At 40.8% G+C, this 20,216-nt stretch overlaps 1 protein-coding gene across 4 annotated transcripts in view; it reads left to right on the top strand.

The window, feature by feature from the left end:
* LOC135490691 (uncharacterized) overlaps positions 1-20,216 on the top strand; it is a 35,339-nt gene that overhangs the window by 4,470 nt on the left and 10,653 nt on the right. For 3 of the 4 annotated variants that reach the window (XM_064776052.1, XM_064776048.1, XM_064776051.1), the window contains exons 2-9: positions 10,576-10,692; positions 13,538-13,654; positions 15,518-15,637; positions 16,995-17,123; positions 17,450-17,572; positions 17,696-17,863; positions 18,859-19,005; positions 19,773-20,018. In XM_064776052.1, the coding sequence (XP_064632122.1) occupies positions 10,576-10,692; positions 13,538-13,654; positions 15,518-15,637; positions 16,995-17,123; positions 17,450-17,572; positions 17,696-17,863; positions 18,859-19,005; positions 19,773-20,018 (1,167 nt within the window). The remainder of the gene's footprint in view (positions 1-10,575; positions 10,693-13,537; positions 13,655-15,517; positions 15,638-16,994; positions 17,124-17,449; positions 17,573-17,695; positions 17,864-18,858; positions 19,006-19,772; positions 20,019-20,216) is intronic. The other variant, XM_064776050.1, reaches the window with a different exon arrangement.

The following is a 20,216-nucleotide window of genomic DNA, read 5'->3' as shown; positions in this document are numbered from 1 at the left end:
TACAAAAACCAACAGTTAGTCATAAATCAAGTTGATGGATTATAGAGAACCGTTTTGATACGAGAAAAATAATTGATTTGACAGTGCTTATTCTTTTTTGTGCAACGCCACAGATGTATAGCAACATGCAGCGCATGTTTGCCCTGTGACAGGCAGTTCTGTCCCATTTGTAGTTTGGTTCTGATGAATCCCTGATGAGGTACAGCCATTTTGGATTACATCTTGGATTTTACCTTGATTGAAATAAAGGAAACTGCAGTGCTGCACTACAATCAAAAGTACGATCTCTTAACTCCCTGTTCAAAAGGCAAATCGTTACTGTCATTCTTCAGTACTTTAAGATTTCTATAAGCCAGTGAAGAGTTGAATGACCAGGCACATCGCCAGAAACTAAAGGTGTGCGAGTCTGGAGCCAATTTGGTGTTGGTTCCCCTGGGTGTTCTGAAACTGAACTCAGCAGACCAATTTCCAAGAACGTGTAAAAGGCTTCTCCTATTCGCTGTGATACGCATTTGATGTATACCTATACCTTCGAAAAACCGATTTTCCTGTAACTGAACTGGGAATCCTAATAACGATAAGAGTACATGTATGTACCTCGATTTTCTTGTAATAGACCCAGAAAAGATGTCTGCTATCTTCACCACGAGTTACGTGTTCATTCACGTCTTTCTATTCGATTATCAGCGTCGACATTTGTCCAATATGGCGGCTATATGGCAGTCATCTTGAATTTCGACTGAAATAAAGACTGTCCGCTGGTCACTCCACTCATCAATTGAGTGGTGTTTAGTTGGGCTGGAGTTTTGACCTTTCATCCGGGGAAGGTGGGGAATAACCTGAAGTGTCAATTTACAAACTGTATCATTGTGACTCATGCCCCCTGGAAATCCTACTAGTATCAGTGAACACTTGGCCGATGATTGACCTTTTTTAGGAACCTCCCTTGGACTTCTTGCCTTTTCACACGGACTTGGATGAACTTCTCGTTCCACTCAAGCAGCTTTGCCCGATCTCGAAAGGAGATCATAACAAAGACTTCAATATCTTAATGTTGCGGTCAGCGGCTGATCCATATGTGTTCCGGCGCTGAGGGTTGCCACTCTGAGTCGTGGCCTCTTATTAACTGGGGAACAAAGGGAAGCTGAAACGTTGATACCTCCATCATGAAATGACGCGTGGCTTGGAGGCAGGCGGGTGCGTGCATCGCATTACAAAATGTATTGGCAGTATTTAAGTTGTATATAATGGTACATGCATATCATTATACATGTACAGATTGGTTCCATTCAATTTGTAATGGCCTACCACTGAGTTATTTTAGAAGCGAACATGATCTAGGAGGAGCACCTGCAGACCACTTTTGTGTAATTTGTGCAGATTTTCTGGCTCTGGGTCACTTCGGCGAGACTCGCTTGGCAATTATAGAACAAATTTTGTCAAAACGCTTCTGATAATTACAAACATTGACACATTTCATCACGTAGCCCTGGAATATTAATTTCCGTTTGCTCATTATGAACTGATTTTGATGACAGTAGCTGTGTTTTGGGAAAGCACGATAATAGGCAGGTTTAGCAATCTATACAAACGACGAAGTACCGAGTATGAAGGCCTGGTGTGTGGCGTCATAAAATAGGGTCCTAACCTGAACAAAAACCCTGATGATACCAGCGGTACCTTAATAATGGGTTGTTGGGGGAGGGAAACCAATGTGTCATAAACCGTTTGCAATATAACGTAACGGTACTAACATTTTAATGTATCTGGATCATTAAGAGTTAATCTTGCCACTCGACCATTATGGTCTTGCGTCAATGTTTAATGGTGTTGACCCTGGGTGGACAATATTTAGTAATACACCCAAATAACCTGAGGCATGTACAGCTAATAAGCATGTATACCAGATAACCCGCTGAAGTATTTCGATAGGTTTGATGTGGTTTTAGCCTTACCAAATGTTCGGACCATGGACATCAGCTCGTTGCAATAGCGCACTCGGCATGTTTTACTGAGATACATGTTGTGTGGATTTTACCTAATTGAAAATTTGATAATTGATTGAACATAAATACTCAGTGCTGATGCAAATGCACTCTTTAAATTAAAGGGTAAAAAGAACTACATGTATTTAATAGTAATTTTTTACTACTCTGGTAGTTGCTATTGCACCGACTCTGAAATTAGTTGTTTTAACTATCAAAATCGTTTTTACTACTTTTTTTTAGTTGGAACAACTAATTACATGTAATGGTTAGTTTTTACTAATTTCACAGTTTCTGCCATAGGAACTACCATAAATAAAGTTGTTTTTACTAATAAATCTTAAGAGTGAAGCAGCAGGTGTTTCTGGTGTTCATTAAGTAATCTAAACGAGATGGAAACTTGATTACTTTTGTAACCGTTGTTAATTGCCATTGTTTACCATTTTCACTTTTTACTCTTGACTGTATAGTAACACTGATCTAGTTAGGAACCAGTATTGACGGTCCTAAAGAACCATAACCATTATCCTTCAGAATACAATAGAGCCGTACACAGGGCGTTTTCTACTTCTTCACCGAGACGTCTGCGAAGTACATCAGTTGTTGACGATGTCTGTCAAATGATATTTTGTACATTAAAGGAACTGTCGTTTAGAGATCAAAACCGGCCTTTTCAAGCCTGTGTCAAAATACCAGTCTGTCGTTTTGTTCAGGTATCACTTCAAGCAATCTGCCCCCTCGGCAAGGACACCACTGCCACCGTCGAAAATAAAAGAAAACTCCGCACTCCACACAAAGAATCGGAAAAACAAATATTTTCCGTAGAAAATTATTTTAAGTGCGCTGAGACAATGCATTTCAGGTGAAGCACAAAGGAGGACATTCTTTCCAGTTTAGAGACCCCAGGTGATCATTAGGCTCAATGTACCACCGGGGGCACTTCCACACCTTTTAGACGGGTAAAGAAGGGAATGCATCAACTCGATCGTTTACGCGACCTCTTTACCCGGAGGGAGGCTTGTTTAAGATCGGAACATGTAGCGATGGCAGCTCAGTGAAAGATTAGCCAAAAGAACAACCATCGAAACTGTATGCCGGTGTAGAAGTTTAAAATGTCCTAGGATAAAATGTCCGGTAACAAAGGATTCTATTATGCGCTTCAATCTCTGAGCTATTGACTGTCAGGGTCTCTATAGAACCATATTGCAGAATACAATAGGGCCGGACACTTTTTTTCAGGGGGGACACTTTTTACTTTTACACCGGTCAGTCACATGGAAGACTCATGGAAAGTTTCCTTGTCCAATGGTGTTATAGGACAGGGTTGGGTTGCACTTGGTTGCCTGTCACATGCAGTGAGATAAGCCCCCAAAGATCAACGTTAAAAAATGTGTCATCGTCATATGAATATGGTTAGTCTCTTAGCATTATTTTGACACGATTCCGTCGACCTCAATATTTCGTCAAAATATTAGTTGGCAATCGACCTAGAATCATTCTCTATGATGATTATTGTGAACCTGAGTGAGTATTTCCCTAGTTTGAAGGTGTATGTATTATACTTTGTAATACCAAGGGCAATTATTTCATGAGGGTGACGATATTTCTCTTGATTTTCGGAGCAGAATATCATGAAATACAAACAATTTTCTGTCTGCGACTTTCTGTCGTTATTCAGGTAAAACAGACCAATACATTATTTCGAGTGGCCATAAAATACGTCCTTTTCCTTTTATGAAAGAGGTCATTCAATTAACAGTACACTGATCGTACACCAGCATGCAGCCATAATGCAATCTGATCAGGCCAGTCGATGAAACAAAAGCACTTAAAAGTAAAACGTATATGACAATGTTGATGTTTTCAAGGTTAGGTTGCTGATGAAGTTGGACTCGTAAGGCGTCTGTCTGTACGACCACCGACAGCAATACTGCCAACTTCACAACAAAGAGAGCCACTTAACACTAAATGTACCTCACCTTGAGACAACTGTAAGTAAACCCATTACTTGTAAATGAATTCCACAAAACTTATGGTATCGGAGTATAGTTTACATTTTTTATGTATCAATCGAATTTACAGGTCAACTAGGATATGTTACTATTCTCATTTGATAGCTTATCAAATAGCTCTGTAATTAGCCTGAATAGAGTTTATCTGCAGCCGGGTTAATGTTGGTATTTCTGAGAAATGAGAAACCGACCAAATTAATTCCCCCTTTGACTGCATTGAGTGCTGAATTAACGTTCAATTACTATCGAGACAAATGAGGAGAAGCACACTTGAAGCCACATCATTGCAGAGAGGAAGTAGTTAACTATTAACAAAATATATAAGTGAGTCTGCCTGACATATGACTCAGCCTATCAAAAAAAACGTTCGGGAGATCCAAGCAGTCGCAATCTAGCGTACGCAATGATATTTTCAGCCATTTGTGAATTGCAATATGGCACCGTCCGGGCATCGAACCCGGGACCTCCAGACCACAAGATCGACGCTCAACCGTTGTGCCACCGCGCCTTGATGCCAATATTAATTAGAATGAAGCTAGTGTTGATGACCTGAAGAAACTGATGTTTCTGAACTGTGACTGTTAAATACTGGACAATAGAAATGACGATGGAATTTTGACACACTGGGCTCATTCTAGAAAGCCCTGGTGCGATATCCCATTCCAGGATCAAGACCTCTGACACGTACCCGGAATACCCGAAACTTTAGAAGGCCAATGCAAGACACTGCCTCCATGTTTAGCCTTTGGTTAAATTGAATTTACTCCATAGGATAAACAAATTACCGGTATCATTATACATCGACATATCAAGTTTGAAAATGTTTATTTACTGCTTGCAATGAAGAAATAAACTGCCGATCTGATACATAAGGCTAAGCCGTGACAGTTTCTTGCTGAAAAAAAGACACTTATTGGGAAAAATAGTTCATTTACGTGCACGACGATATGTTGGTTTGGGAAAATGTTGCACAAGGTGCGCCTCATCGTAAATGCAGTAAAGATAGACTCGACTAGACGCCACTCAAGGCTACATGTTTCTAAAAAAAACCCTGCAAAGTTATGATTTATCCTCAATAAATATGATCTGTTCATATCGCCTGATGTCATATATCATCTTATTTGCAACCATGAATATATAAATATTTTCATGAAAGTTACACTGTGATGAATCAATGTCCTTTTTGCTCGACTTCGGAATAAGTTAGTAATTGAAGATTTACCTAAAATATTTTGGGCGTAGTTTCGGCGAATTAATTTGGAAACTGTGTAGGGTCCATTTGCACCAATCAGGCCTATGCAAGTAAAGTCTACTATGTATATATACTGGTATATCAACAGTATAAAGGAATAATATTTGTCATTATTACTCCTGGAAGTGCATCATATGGGATGAATAAAGATTATAACTGTTCTTGTCAGGGTCAGAATAAGCGGCCTATTTCAATAACAGTATAGGGCCACTGGAGAGCTTGTGCATCCACAAATCTCATGATCTACCGAACTCATTATTTCATTAGGCCTAAATGCAATGATAAAATTGTTTTGTAATCCACAAGCTTGACCCAGAACGCAACATGACGAGGTATTGTTGTCACAATTTCAACGATTAGATGACAGCAGACGGTAAAAAACCAACAAACAAAAGAACAAAACAAACAAACGAGAGAGATCCAGACGAAAGGTTAATCATGTTTAACACCAACGACTGATTGTGAAATTGCTCCTAGAATTCTTGATTAATACCATCTTCTTTGAAGATGACATTTGCGACGAAAAAGAAGCAAGTAGAATTTGTAAACATTGTTGATAAGTCCCTGGTTTTTCGTACTGTCAACATGGATGAAAAAGGTCGTGGGAAACAGACCTTAAGTGCAGTTTGGTCACCTTGGATTGGTTTTCTCATGAAACATCGCAAAGGTGGACTCGGAAGCTAAAATGCTGGGCGAAATGACAGCTCTACCCGAGCTCCACCCGAACTCCGTATCTTGAATTTTCTCAAAAGCCCCATGATGTCGTTAAGTTACCTTTAATGAACTCGATAACTGCATGATTGTTAACCCAGCAAACAGTGTCAGTGCCAAATAAACCTTAATGTACGTTCGGGCTTTCATCCAAAAGTTGTAAGACTTTACAACTCCCTTCAATAGCTGACCGTGAAGAGGTAACAGAGCAGAAGGTGACCAAAGACCGTGTAATATCGCATCAGGAGGCGACGAATTCAAACATACGATATTTGGAAACGATGCCGAAATTCGTTGGGAATTTTCCAAATTGCAAATTATAATTCTAGTTTACATTTTGAAACGTTCCAACTTCCTAACTGATTACACACTTATCGTCATGAACAAACACGTTCATGTAATTTCATCATCATCATAATCATCATTATCATCATCATTATTAATCATCATCCATCATTTCGTTTATCGTCACTTTCACCGTCGTCGTCATCAACATCACAATCGCCACCGCCATCATTGTACAGTGCCATAATTGCTTCGCAGGCATACCTTTTTGAACACTAAGCAATGTTTCTTCCTGGCCAAAATGTGTGATTTGTGTCAGCGTAGTATCGATCTACTTTGAAAATCTCAGTTGTACTTCTTATGGCCCATTGCTTTCATTCTCTTGCTGAAGGAGCTTTCGAGAAAACACCTGATCACCAACTTTGGTTTGCATGGGCCAGGGACGCATCCAAGCAAGGTATGCCTTAAAATATATGGCCATCTCGGCGGACCAATCAGGGCTGGAAAAGCCCTCACACCATATTCTTGCCACCAACGTTCCGTGTTTGATATTCCCGAACACGCGCGTATACGGAATATCATTTCATTCACCGAATTTACACAAAGGTAGTAATTGAAAATTAGAACACCTATTGAAAAGCACCTATTCATTGAAAAAGTGCTTGAGGTGGTACTATCAGTCGTGAAAAGCTTCTAGGAATCACGCTCTTCTCAGACTGTAAGCTCACAGTTCAAGCGGCCCTGTCATCTGGAGGGAATACTCATTGACGGGTGTTTGTGAAGAGGCTGCGTTTGATGGAAGCTTGTCCTTTACTCTTGGATTTGAACTCAAATGACCTCGTGACGGAGATTAATGGGGAGTGAATATTGTTCCAGCCAATCCGCTCAAAACCAATGGCTCGAATCCAAGTATCGAAATACCTACACCTGACAGAATATAGGTTAACAGTCCTGAGAAAATTTGCTTTCTTTCTCAATTAAAGCTTAGAATTTCGTATTTTTGATAATGCTCTTGGTCGTTTTCTGAAGTGGTTTGATTTGAGCACAAGACTATGGTGTTACCATCCGCCACAGAGTCCTGCTGAGCAGCTTCTTGGGTTAAGGCGGCGCTAATCCACCTTTCTTGTACGCACCGCCCGGATGGCGGGATAGGGAATGCTTTTTATTACGATTTCGTTTGAGTTGTGAAATCATTATGTTGCGGCTCTAAAAAAAAACAGTGTGAGGTGGTCTGGTGAATGAAAATTCTCGTCGTCCAATCTTGTCCAATCTCGTCCAATCTCGTCCAATCTCGTGTCTGATACCTTGGTCTTGGTGCGTGAATGAAGGAGTTTGATGAGAAAGTTACAAAGCGCAGCATAGTCTATGTCTGGTCTTGGGCTGTTTTGATATAAGACCAGTAAGTGGTTTGAGTGGCTTCAAAAAGCAATGCACTCAGAAGAAATTTTGAAGAAAAAAAAAATTGGCTTTGAAAGGATGAAAAATTTTCAAATGCCAATTTTTTTTGTGGCTGATGATGTTTCTTCATTTTCAGCAGAAAAAAAGACAAGTGAAAAAAATACTTGGACTTAGAAACTTTTTCATCCTCCTGATATCCGGGTCGTGCGCAATGGCTAGATAGCGAAATAATAGCCAACTAGCATTGTACCCGTGGCGCAGGCAGGTTCAAATGGGCTATACCTTGAATTGATTGAATTGCAATGAAAATCTAATGCAATATCACTTGTTGGCTTCTGTGAGTGGTAAGGAGAATTGACAGTGTCCGATTAAAAATCCCTCATTACTGCTCCGCTGAAGTAAATTTCCGAAAATAAACATAACGTTGCATCAGGATAACATATCACCTGCAAACGTGCAAAATTTCGAGACGAAACACTACCCCCAAATGGCACTTTATCGAGCCGCCTTATAGTATTATGATATAAAAGATGACTAAACGTTGGAGGTCAGGGACTAAATCGAGTGCATTCGGGATACTTTTTGTGAGCAATGATATTACTCGGGGCAGGCATAAATAAGTAATTAATAAACAATGCACCTCTAATAAAAAGGACAATCGAGCAAACATGCGTTCGAATCAAAGGTTGATAAGGTGAGAGAACTTTTGGATTACGTAGTTTATTGAGCAATTACTTTACTTTATCATCATGTGATTTATTTATCTTATTACTTGTTGGATAGTTTCCTCTTTTTCATCAGCCGATTGCAATTATGACACTTGTTTTTTGATTGAAAGTGGTGGATAGAATACAGCATAAATACATTTATGTCAAAACCAGAGCAAAAGCCGGTACAGGAATCTGTCTACAAACGGATAAAGTATCAAGTACAATGTAGTTATGCTCCAGGCCAATAAGTGCACCTTTTTGGGTGACATTTAAGACCAGGATTTGACACGATGGCGTGTTTCTTGCATGTCTAACATGCTAACACTCCTTTGTAAATGATCATCCTGCATGTTGGCTCGTCCAAGTAGAAAGCAAATTTGTTAAGGATCCGATCTCCGCGAAAAGGACATTGATACCTCTTAGTAGATATGTCGATGAGCAATTTAAGTCCATACATGTAGTAGTTCGTGCAGTTGGGTGCAATCTTGACCTTGATTGACCATCGATGTCCAATTGTCCTATGAGAAGGTCTGTAAAGGAGCGTAATGTTCTCAATTGCCAAAACTGAGCTGGCAGGGATGGGGAGTGGGGGTGGTCGCTAAGCCATCACATACCACCATCCTTGGCTTCACTCCCGCACTCCTCTGTCACTGACTGGCAATGGGTCAGACCAGTACTTTCAGCCAGATCACGGCAATCGGTCTGTGAAAGACAGATATTTATTCCAGTCGCACTTATCGAACATGGCCATAAATCACCATTGGCACATTTCCACGAGAACAGGGTCACCCGGACTGAAAAGTTCGTGCGAAAGCATTTAGTGATTGACTATCATAAAAAGTTATTAAAGCGAATAACGATTATCAAATGACCGTTTAATTGGTTTGAAAATTCGTGAGGCTAACAATAGTTCCGATTGCACACTGCCCTACATCCGTTGAACTATATCGTCCAAGAATGATGGTTCCAATCTTCTTTCAGAATTACTGTCAGTATCACGTTTATGACTATGTCTATGTCTGTCTATTTCTATGCCTGAGTCTTTGTCTATGTTATGTCTATGCATATGTCCATGTCTATGTCTCTCTCTATGTCTCTATATATCATGATTAATCTCTTCGAGTGTTCTCAACCAAAGTCATATGAGTTGATTTGGCTTTGTGCATTCTTGCCACTAGCCACGACATGACTGGCAGGAAACATAATTACGCCATGGGGTACAGGGTGATTACCTTTAGATTTAAAGGGGACGCTTTTTCTCAAGAGGCTAATACTGAGATGTTTAATTGGACACGAAATCGCGCATTCTGCATTAATTAACCTCTTCTTGTGACTAAAACCTGTAAAGCGCTCTAGAAACAGGATTAATTAGGGTCTTGAACACCAAAGTAGATAAGGAAATGAGAGTTAAGCTTTGAATGACGGTGTTTTAACGAAGAAAACTTTTTTGATCTCAAGTAGTCAGAAAGTTATTCTTAATCTCAAACATTTGTCATTGTTTTGGTGCAAGGTCACTATTGACATTGTAATGAAATGGAATTTTAGTGCTTTGAGTTATCGTTGTTGTTTAAGGGCCCATGTCCTTGTGGATAATCTCGGGCCCTCAAAAGGTGTGGAAATAGGTGGAAGTGTTGATGTTATTTCATTGTTTCAAATTGCAGACCAAGAAGTTTTAACCATGTGAATTAGGCCCTATCAAAATGACCTCCGGGTCTGGACAATCTCAGACCATTAACTGTCGACCCAGGCGATGGTCAAAGGATTTTGACTTGTATAGCTTTTGACATGTTTACAATCTTATGAGTGGTTGATTCTTTCACCAAAATTGAATACTTCGATGTACAGGTACTTTTGAGAGCATTGAAATTATCAGGTCTAAAATGTTGACCAATGTCACTTGGGGGCATGGCATGTACACGGATTGCCCATTAACTGGAGCCATTACGCGGGGTCATTACCTTACAAGGCATACTTTTGACATCAAGAATATATAAGCATTTGTAGTCATCAATTCTGCTCATATGAATCTCAGATAAGATAAATCGGTGCCAAACCCAAGCAGATTCAATAAATTTTGATTCAATAAATGAACCTTTCTATATCTTATTTCCTCGCTTTTTCCTACGGGACATAGACTTATGTTGTCTTCGCAGCCTCTAGTAGATGACCTCAGTGTTATACGAACGTTTCCTCAACCTCTCTCTTTTATTCACCCGTTGCAGGCGCTACCCCAAACTGCCGTGATACTGACGATAAAAGATACTCACTGGGAGAGGAGTGGACGCAGTACTGCCATTCATTCAGATGTGAAAGTAATGGTGCCAGGCTAGTCACAGCTGGTAAGACAGAAACATACAAATAGTTAGAATGCTACAAACCAAAGAAAGGAGAGATGCTTTTTCATTTTTTATCTTCAATACTGTGCCAAATCAGCTGACGTAGTCGATGCCAATGAACATTCCAACACAATGTTTGGGCGACTTGACTTCGGCAACGAGTCACCCTTGCCTCCAGATGTATGGGAAAATATACCATTATCAAACCACCAGTGGGGGCCAGCTTCTACATAGAAGAGGAACTACTTGTATGCAGGTACAGGCAATGTACAGGCGAGTAGTTTCTCTTTTCTTTACTAGGTGGCTGTTCCCGGATATTTTAAGAAGGGCACATTTTCTTTTTGATCTTCATAGTGCCTCTTTATTAACCTTTTGTTGAGCCGCTCTCAAATTCTCGGCCTCACTAACTGGTCTGTTACAGTATTGGCCTACATTTTGTATGTTGCCCTGAAGTCATGAATGTATGATATGGTACGCGGTTACTGAGGGGGAAGATATTTATTTTCTCCGATTGTTTTCTGCACTGGTTCACGTATGCAACCATAAATAAATAAACCTAACATGATCAGCCAGAAGAGAATTTGCCTGACCCATCCAAACACGTTCTACTTCGATTAGAATTAAAGACAGACACACGTTGTCACTTGTTCCTGAAAGACCCAGTTGGATGTTCATCCTGATACCTGACCTTACATTCGTGACATTAGTGTAATCTGTAACGTAGGGTAGTTCAGATGCACTGATGACATAGTAGCCTTGTCGCAGCATCTAGTTATAGATATATTAGACATAATATTGAGTACAATTAGAAGTATTTTTTCAGTCACGATTTCGTGACTGGACAGTCGCTTTTTATCTGCTGGAGTGTGTGGTGTAGAAATATAGTGAGTGCGTTTTGGGCCAGCTACTAGTAAAGTGGTGATCAGACTAAATGGCTTTGGCTCCTGACATATTTAAGTGCTTCTACATGGTGTAATCCTCAGCCCTACAAGGGTAAGACGGAAGCAGTTACAATTGTTCCCTTGGAGTTACTGTCCTTATCATTGTAAAGCTGTTCTTAGACCCTATTCGAATGTCTTTCCTCTGTCATTCAGTCCGACCACGGTATAGTGCCCATCAGAATATGCGGCTAATCTATTGTGATCCATTGCCGATTTAGTTTGATCAGGACTTTATGCTAGCATCAGATAACAAGAGAAGCTTTGGCCATGAATGAAACAATCCGCGTGTCACCCTAATATGTTGAAATGAACAACCGTAAACGAATACGTAAGCGTATGTATTGGATTTCTGAAACTCTCTAATGTTTAAACAACACCATCTTCCCGCTGCTCCGGTCAGAGAACTAAAAATCAATTCCGAATCCACTCACCAACCTCAATGTATTGGCATTTTGGCGGAGGCTACGGAGGCAATACCGCTGGAAGTTCAGTGTGCATCTTACTCTGAAGATGAAATGTCACTAACTTTCATAACTCTGTCCGCGATCTGACCCCAATTACACCACTTAGAATGGGCTGACGATACAAGAGAGATATCAATGATTGTATAGACAGAATATAATAGAAGGTTTCACTCCTGTCGTTCTGAAATCTCGGTGAAGATGAAATCACTCAAATGGAACACAAAGGCCGAATAATGTCGTCTGCCGGCACGAGCACAATGATTATTATACATCAAAGGTTTAATTTTCACACCAAATGATAAAATTCCGAACACGACCATTGCCACTGGTTCGGAACAAGTCGTGATATTGTGTCTACGCCGGACGTAATTGTACAGGATCCAAGACGGGTCATTGGGACGGTGAGCCTCCCGCCAAGGTGATGACCCTGGGGTGACGAAATATCTTAATCCAGACACGTTGACCGATCAGATCTATTGAGCTACATGTATATTCTGTTGTTATTAAGATTATCATTCAGTAAAGACATCCGAAATTGAGATTGGGTTCGCTGAGCGTATCATCCCGGTCGACAGTTTCCCATGCCAAAGCTTCTTTTGTTCTTTCTCGAAAAGGCCACGCCACGGATCGTTTAGCCTGCGTATTAGTCCAGACGCTCACAGTATAGTATCACCTAACTGCACATGCTATACACTAAGAAAACCGTAACCACAAGATAAAGAAAACGTCGATATGTCACTAACAGCTTGTTTGCACAACCTCAATTCAATACACAGCACGGTTTGCCAATTTGCAATTTGGATCGTCCGCAGAAAGAGACAGAGATACTTTTTCTTCTCTGGCAACATCCACAGCATAAACTCGGTAAATGTATATGCCAGATTTGCCAATGGCAAATTTGTATAACCACGCTGATATATGCAATGTCCTATAGCATTCTGGCACTTCCATATGACGTCATCAGAGTACACCAACAGCAGCATCTTCGTCGTTTTGTATACAAATTAGTCGAATGTTGTAAAGATATTGCTTTACCTATTTGAGTCATTTTGTTTAAGATCGCTCACTAGCAGTCCATGCCACTGCGATTACAAACAAGTCGAACTCAAACCAGTTATATAGTCGCCATGGACATATTTGAAATGTCAATTGACACACCAGACTCCATTTCGAGTTCGCCATTTTCCTCAAATAGCAATTTGGGACTTCCGGTCAGGTATTGACCAATTCGAAGACCTGTACCACGCGTGTTTAGCGCAGAAAGCATGGCTGCAGAAAGCATGGCTACAGCACTTCTGATTGGCCGATAACTGCTGAAGGAAAGTGGCGAATGAAAAAAGCATATCACAGAACAACTCAAGAATATGCACGATGACGTCCCGTGGAAGTGCCCATGCCTTGCTTATGAAATGATTTTATGTATCAACAGTTGATTTTTTCTAGGCTGTGAAAGATCGGATCGGTCCTGTTTTAACGTAGGTGCCACGTACCAGTATTTTTGCTTCACCTACAAGTGCGTCTTGGAAGATGGACGCGCCGTCCGACAGCAAATATATCAAGGTACTGAAGCCATTAATGCCTCTTTGGCATTATTTCAGTTGGTTTGGGATCCATCTACCTGTACGAGACAATATGATGTTTACCTCATCCACAATTATACTCCCCGAGGTAACCCGGGGATGGTTGGGCTGGGCAGTGACGGTAATCTAAGATACTTTCGCCCGGGGGCCCTTACAAATAGTGCAAGCCAGTCACTTCGTCGATTTACACCAGGGCCCAGTTGTTCAAAGCAATTTTTTGTCACTAACGTTGGCATTAACATATCTTCTTCAGTTAAGCTCATTGGTTTTTACACCAAGTTCATTAAACACCAGGGTTAGTGACAAAACTATTTTGAACAACCGGGACCTGAGGTAAATTTGGTGCATGTACTGACTTGGGTAAAATGTTGCTAGAACGTCGGACAATTTAGACCAGTGGTCTTGAAGTTCCTAACCAAACCTGCTGAGCAATACCAAACGAAGAGCTTCGCTTCTCTGCAAATGAATGTAGTCATCATTGAACTCATCTCCTGTTGAGTATATCAAACGCCCGACTCAATCCATGCATGGCTGTATAAAATGACTGAAACTGTACATAGCATGATGCAGACCACATAACGTGCATGGCCCAATGCACCGACAGCCTTTTCCCTTCAAAATACAACTAGTGATTATTACAAAGATATCCAAATGCCAACCGGTGTTTTGAATGTCTGATATGGCCAATAACAAAGAGAGGATATACATTATCACAAAAGGGCAAAAAATCGTTGAGATGACGGTGATAAACGATGACCATGATAAAGGATCAGTCAGTCGCGTTCGAAAGGTTTATCAAGTCACAGAATCTGATATTTGCACAGACCCAGATGATACATGATATTACGCCGGTTATCGTCTAGACATAATAAGCAAGTTCGCTGACTTCGTTTCTTTCATTGTTAGTTCTAATTCTAATCAGGTTTTCCCCGCAAAGGGCACTATTCTTTGATACTAATTTGATTGATGGCATATGGTAAAACTTGTAAAAGGTTAAGAAGACTGCTGTAGCAAAGTTTAAAAATATAAAAATTGCTTTTAGACATGCACAACTTGTCAAGCTTCGCTATACACAAAGAAATATTATCATATGATTCTAATTCAGTTAAAGATGTGCTTTAGTATATTGCTTTCTTGAACAGCACACATCACTTATTACAAAAAATAGTGACACTGCTTTAGTATTAGCTTAAGACAACGACATTTCATTTCAATGTATTGCTTTGGACGCTTAGTCAGAAACTTAATGCAGCTTTAGACGTCGTTGTATAAAACATTGCTTCGAACACACTTTCATTACTGCTCAAATCGTCAATTTCAAATAGGTAATGGTACATTGCTTTAGATGTGAGAGCACTTTTACAGGTTACTTACACAAGTTAGTACTGCTTCCAATGTAAGCCCAACTGCAGTTTGCTTTGTAATGGTGAAAGGTACTGTTTACCACAATTGTATGACATTGCTTCCTATTGCCAAAGGGGAGATTGCTTTGGTATTATATCTCAATCTGTCTTTCATGTCCTAGTTGCATGTGAACTCTCAGTCCCAACCTCGACCAGACGTTGAATCCCTCGGGTACCTGTCTCGACTATACCACGCCATGGACGAGTCGCGACTGTAGTCGACAGCCAATGTCTTCTTGGCATATGCGACCACAAGATAAAATGAAGAAACACGATTACACACCGTTTATTTATATATCGAGATTTTTGTAAATGAAGGAGTCTGGAGTGATATGTTGGCCCATAGATTGAACTCACGCTCCCTGGTTTGAAAATGTGTGCGTTTTGACCAAATTGTCATTGTGTTTCCATTGATTCACTTTTCTTCTCCACCTCACAAGGTTGCGAGAGAGCTGACGGTACATGTTACGGCGTGGGAGAGACGTATAACTATTACTGTTACGTCTACCGGTGTGAACTCGAGGGTGGACGACGGCCGCGGCGGAAGAAGGTCTCAACCGGTAAGAACCCTACAACATTATATGTCACTGCTTGACAGTTTACACCAAGCCATTTGAAATGTTTCGTACTAGGAAAACAAGGCAAAGCCCTGAACAAATCACATAGTTGTTTATCCACGGTTTCCCACCAAGTTCTTTAAAGCATGCGTTAAAAGCTTACCGACTTTACTTAATCAAAAATTTTAAACACTAACACCAACTTGCGACGGCCAATACATGTTTATACTTCCCATAATTTACTTTGGGAAAAGCTCATTAAAACTGCCGAAACAAGCGGGTTTAGTTTAATTTCTCTGTCAATAACTTGGCGAGTAATGACACACCTCTATTGGTAACTTATAAAGCCAATAATATATGAAATCCGGTCATTTAAGAAATTGAAAAAGCAAGCTGGTATTGACGAGATCAGAGAGAAAGACTCAAATCAGGCGGTGGGTTGCCTCCACCCTCTCCATACACGTTCCCGTCCCTTTGCTCTTTATTTAATGGCACACATCGCTTATTCTACAAAAAAGCATTCTCTTTTTCCTTACACGTTCCCTTCCCCTTACTCTTTCTTCATCACCAACAAAGAACCGTACGCTTATCACCAATCGATGCCGTTATCGTTCTGTTCAGATACTTTCTGTTTGATCGTACATATAAGCAGCTTGACTTCAAGTTGTTTGACGCATAACGTGTCGGGATTTAAGGTGTTTACGTTATATGTTACAGGATTTGGCAAAGAGAAATAACTTTAACTGGTATACCTCGGGTCAAATCAGGCGCACTTTTTAGAAGGTGTGTCCCAGCAAAAGTATTGGCTTGGCTCAAAGATAATAATATTTGACAAGCACCCCTGAAGTTTCTCACGTTGGGTGTTAGGGAACAAATCCAGTACAATTGGTTATATGAGCTTTGACAACAAACCGGATAGTTTTTGGACTTAAGGGCCTAGAGCCAGTCAATTTGCTTGGATTGGTTATAAGTTAAAGCTACTGAAGTGGTCTATGAGAAAAAATGGAACCACTCCAGATATTAGCGTACGTAAACGGTAGATTGGGTCAGGTATGGACATACATAGTATTTTATGAATAATGTCAATGTGCTTGCGTCGCAGATGCATTGTGTCAATACGTGTTACATTGAGCATCGTGACCTGTTATATCCGCCACTGAATCCAAAGATGAACAATTATCAAAGAGCAGCAAAGAGGGTCTCAAAGGAGTGATAATCTTCCCCCTTAACCTAACATACACCTGCAGACGCAAACGACATGGAGAGGGCAGCTTGGGTTCCCAACAAAAACCCCTTGGATGACAATGAATAGAATTAGATCCCTAATATTAGTACAATGTACGATGTACTTGCCTTTCAGCTTGTTCCTACTACAACCAATGTATCCCAGTTGGCAATAAAATCCAACATGGCAGGAGAGATTATACCTGCAGGGAGATGCCCGATGGCCGTCTCACGTGGGAACGAGGTACAAGCAAGGCTGAAAACAGTAAGTTAAACTCGTTCCACTGAATAAAGATAGTTACGAAGTATGAAGTACGAACGTCGTGTTGATGATACGTGTTGTTTTGCTGAAGTACGAAGACGTGGTGTCAACAAATACTGTTCTTCTATTTTTTATCGAGTTGTTAGAGTAATCGGGGAAAGTTTCAAAAAAGACGTCGATAAAATGCATCTACTTCGAACTTCGTTGTTCATAGCTCTTTCTAAGGCAGCTTGGAAGGCCATGACCAAAAGAAACCGGTGTACTATCATTTTCCTTCCTTGGAAGTAATCGTCTTATCTCAATTCCAACTCAAACCCTCTGTTTTCTAGGACCAACGTGCACAGCCCCGAGTGGTGAGCGGGTACTCTACGGTAACAGGTTCATCGACGGATGCAACACTTTCAAGTGTGACAGAGTTGGTACTGGTTACAGGCTTGTTGTGGAGCGAACGGGTAAGGACGCTGTCTCATCGCTAAAGATTTCCGTTCACTTGGAGTCTGAAGTTCTAAGTCTGTTTTTTTCTGCAGTAGCAACTGTTAATGGAGTTTCTAACGTCTGCTACCCCCTCTTTTTAGGTTGCTTGGCCGCAGACGGCTCCTGCAAGAATACTGGGTCTCGAGACTTCTCGTGCGAAATCAACGGCGCGAGAAATGAACGATGCAAGTGTGAGGAGAACGGTGGCGACCTCCCTGCGTTGGTTGCTATGGCGGTGGTCAACCCTACCGACGGAGAGGGAACATCAGGTGAAGTACTTGATATTTCAAAGAGAATGACCAAGTCCAAGTCGTCAAAGGGTAAAAGCAAACTTTTGTTGAGGTGCCAAGGGAGTTTGATGGACATTTACCTTTTAAACCCCACACGCAGAAACAAATTTGAAGAGTTGTTTGAGACGCAAATCTTTCCACTGAATTTGTTCCTTGATGGAAATATCCTGTTCTCTTTGAAATAGTTGAATAATGTACTTAATGATATCTTGATTCGAAACTCAATCCTAACACTATAGACCATTTACTTGTTGTCGACATTTCAATACTATTTGTATGATTATGTTGAACTGTGTTGACCTTAGTTCGGACAATACAAGTACTTTATAGTAATTTGAATAAACTGAACATGCACGGTAGTGGGATGGTGCTCTCATAACATGGGTCAAGAGGTAACCAAAATCCGTGTGACCTTGTGTCTTTTGATAGCAAATTTCATTCATACTGCAAGGTCTGAGAACTGGTTTTATATATTCCGGTTTGCCAACTATTAAGAAACGAAATCTTTGGCATTAGTTGTGGTCCTCTTTCTTTTGTCAGACTCCTTGACCAATACGATATAACTGTACCATTAGTTGGCGGAGTCTTTCCCTTGCCCGTTGACACTTGATACACGGAGCCTTGGTTTTAAGTATCATTCGAAGAACTTTGAATACCTAATTCCTTAAATCAACGCCGGATCATCCAGAATATAAATCTTGGGTTCTCACCGGGATCGAAATCAGGCCCTTGCGTTTTAGCCTGCAGTTTTCACTAGGCCATGAGGCTCATTGTCGACGATGACCTTTTTCAATTCATCAACATGTCGAAGACAATACTATGTTTTGACCATTTCTTTCGTGGCACCTCCAATCCGTTCAAACACTGAGTTAGCTGACTTTTAGATAACACAAATGCGTGACATATCTCGTTACTATAATGTAGGGCATTCGTAATATCACAAAGAAGCCATAGTTTTATTCTGCTTGTTGCAGCTGAGGACTTCACTCGACAAGGGCAGAAGGGCTGCCTAGGGCCAGATGGCTCATTGGTGAAGCCGGACAACTTCTACATATTTAACTGCGAGCACTTCAAATGTCAGCTGGAGGGACTGGATTATGCCTTGAAGATGATCGCAAAGGGTAGGTCTACACAGTGCCTCATGGTGTTCAAGTCATGAACTATAGGTTTGCTTCTGTTGTGGTTCAAACGAGGGAACCTTTTGAATAATCGAAGCCTGTCCAATCTTTGATCAAGAATCTTCAGCTTCTATAATGATGATATTTGAACAATTTCACCTTGAAAAAAAACCCTGTTAAAATCAGAAGAAACCATACTGCGCTTTCCTATGGGAATGAGATGAAGGATAGGTCACTCTTCATTCTCGAGTCCATACTTTGATGAAAAGCACCTGTTCTCATTCTCTGCTTGAGTCCTCTCCTACTGTTTCCCATGTCCAGACGATAGGATTAATTGCTTGAAAATCTACTGCAACGAAGGTTTACTTCGTGTTTTACACCTGCACGAGTACCTTAACTCAGTTGAAATTCATCGCTAGAATTTCAGTTCATTTTATTACTTCACCTTTCCGTAACCCAGCTTGCCAAATTCTTAACCTAATCGCCACTTTAAGTAGCCTCACCGGAATATCAAGACTGAGAAGAAGTAGAAAGTTCAAAGTTTCTCTGCTCACAACCATACTCAAGCCAATACTAAAATTCGCCATCTTCAGTTGATCACACGTAATGATGATTGTATTTTGCTTGACATGGCCGGTCAGGAGAGCCCATGGCAATTTTTCAGTGATAACCACTCCCACTTGGTAAGTGACCTGGCGTTTCTCCTGTCCTGAGCTCTCTTTTGCGTACAAAGTCATTCACTTCAACGCTTTTTCTCCTTTGCCCTCAAGATTGTAAGACCGCAGACGATACATGCGTGCGCCTCGGCACGTCCGACTTTGCTTGTAAGATCGGCGGTGTCCGCCAGGAGCGCTGCAAGTGCCAGCTGGGACGAAATCACGAGATTGAGTACACAGCTTTGCCTACTAGTTGCCGCGCACCTGATGGTAGCAGGGTCGACATCTTGAGCTCATTCAAAGATGTCTGCACAACTTACAGGTGTGAGAAGAACGGACAACTCAAGCGGAGATCAGAAGGTAGAATCCGTTGAGAGAACTTGACCATTGTTGGCCTTTCGTCTCATTTTCCTGAGCCCGGTTGGTCATAGTTTGTGAAATGGTAACATTTCCATGTACTTGCGTCGGTGTGTTTTTTTTTGTGATTATGTTTGTAACAATCATATCAAAATGGAGGAACCACAGCGATTTTGATATGTTTTGTCATATACAGATACT

Source organism: Lineus longissimus, chromosome 7 (assembly GCF_910592395.1).
Source record: "Lineus longissimus chromosome 7, tnLinLong1.2, whole genome shotgun sequence".
Classification (NCBI taxonomy): Eukaryota; Metazoa; Nemertea; class Pilidiophora; order Heteronemertea; family Lineidae; genus Lineus; species Lineus longissimus.
The sequence above is the reverse complement of the archived record's forward strand: the minus strand, read 5'-3'. Positions and strand labels throughout refer to the sequence as shown.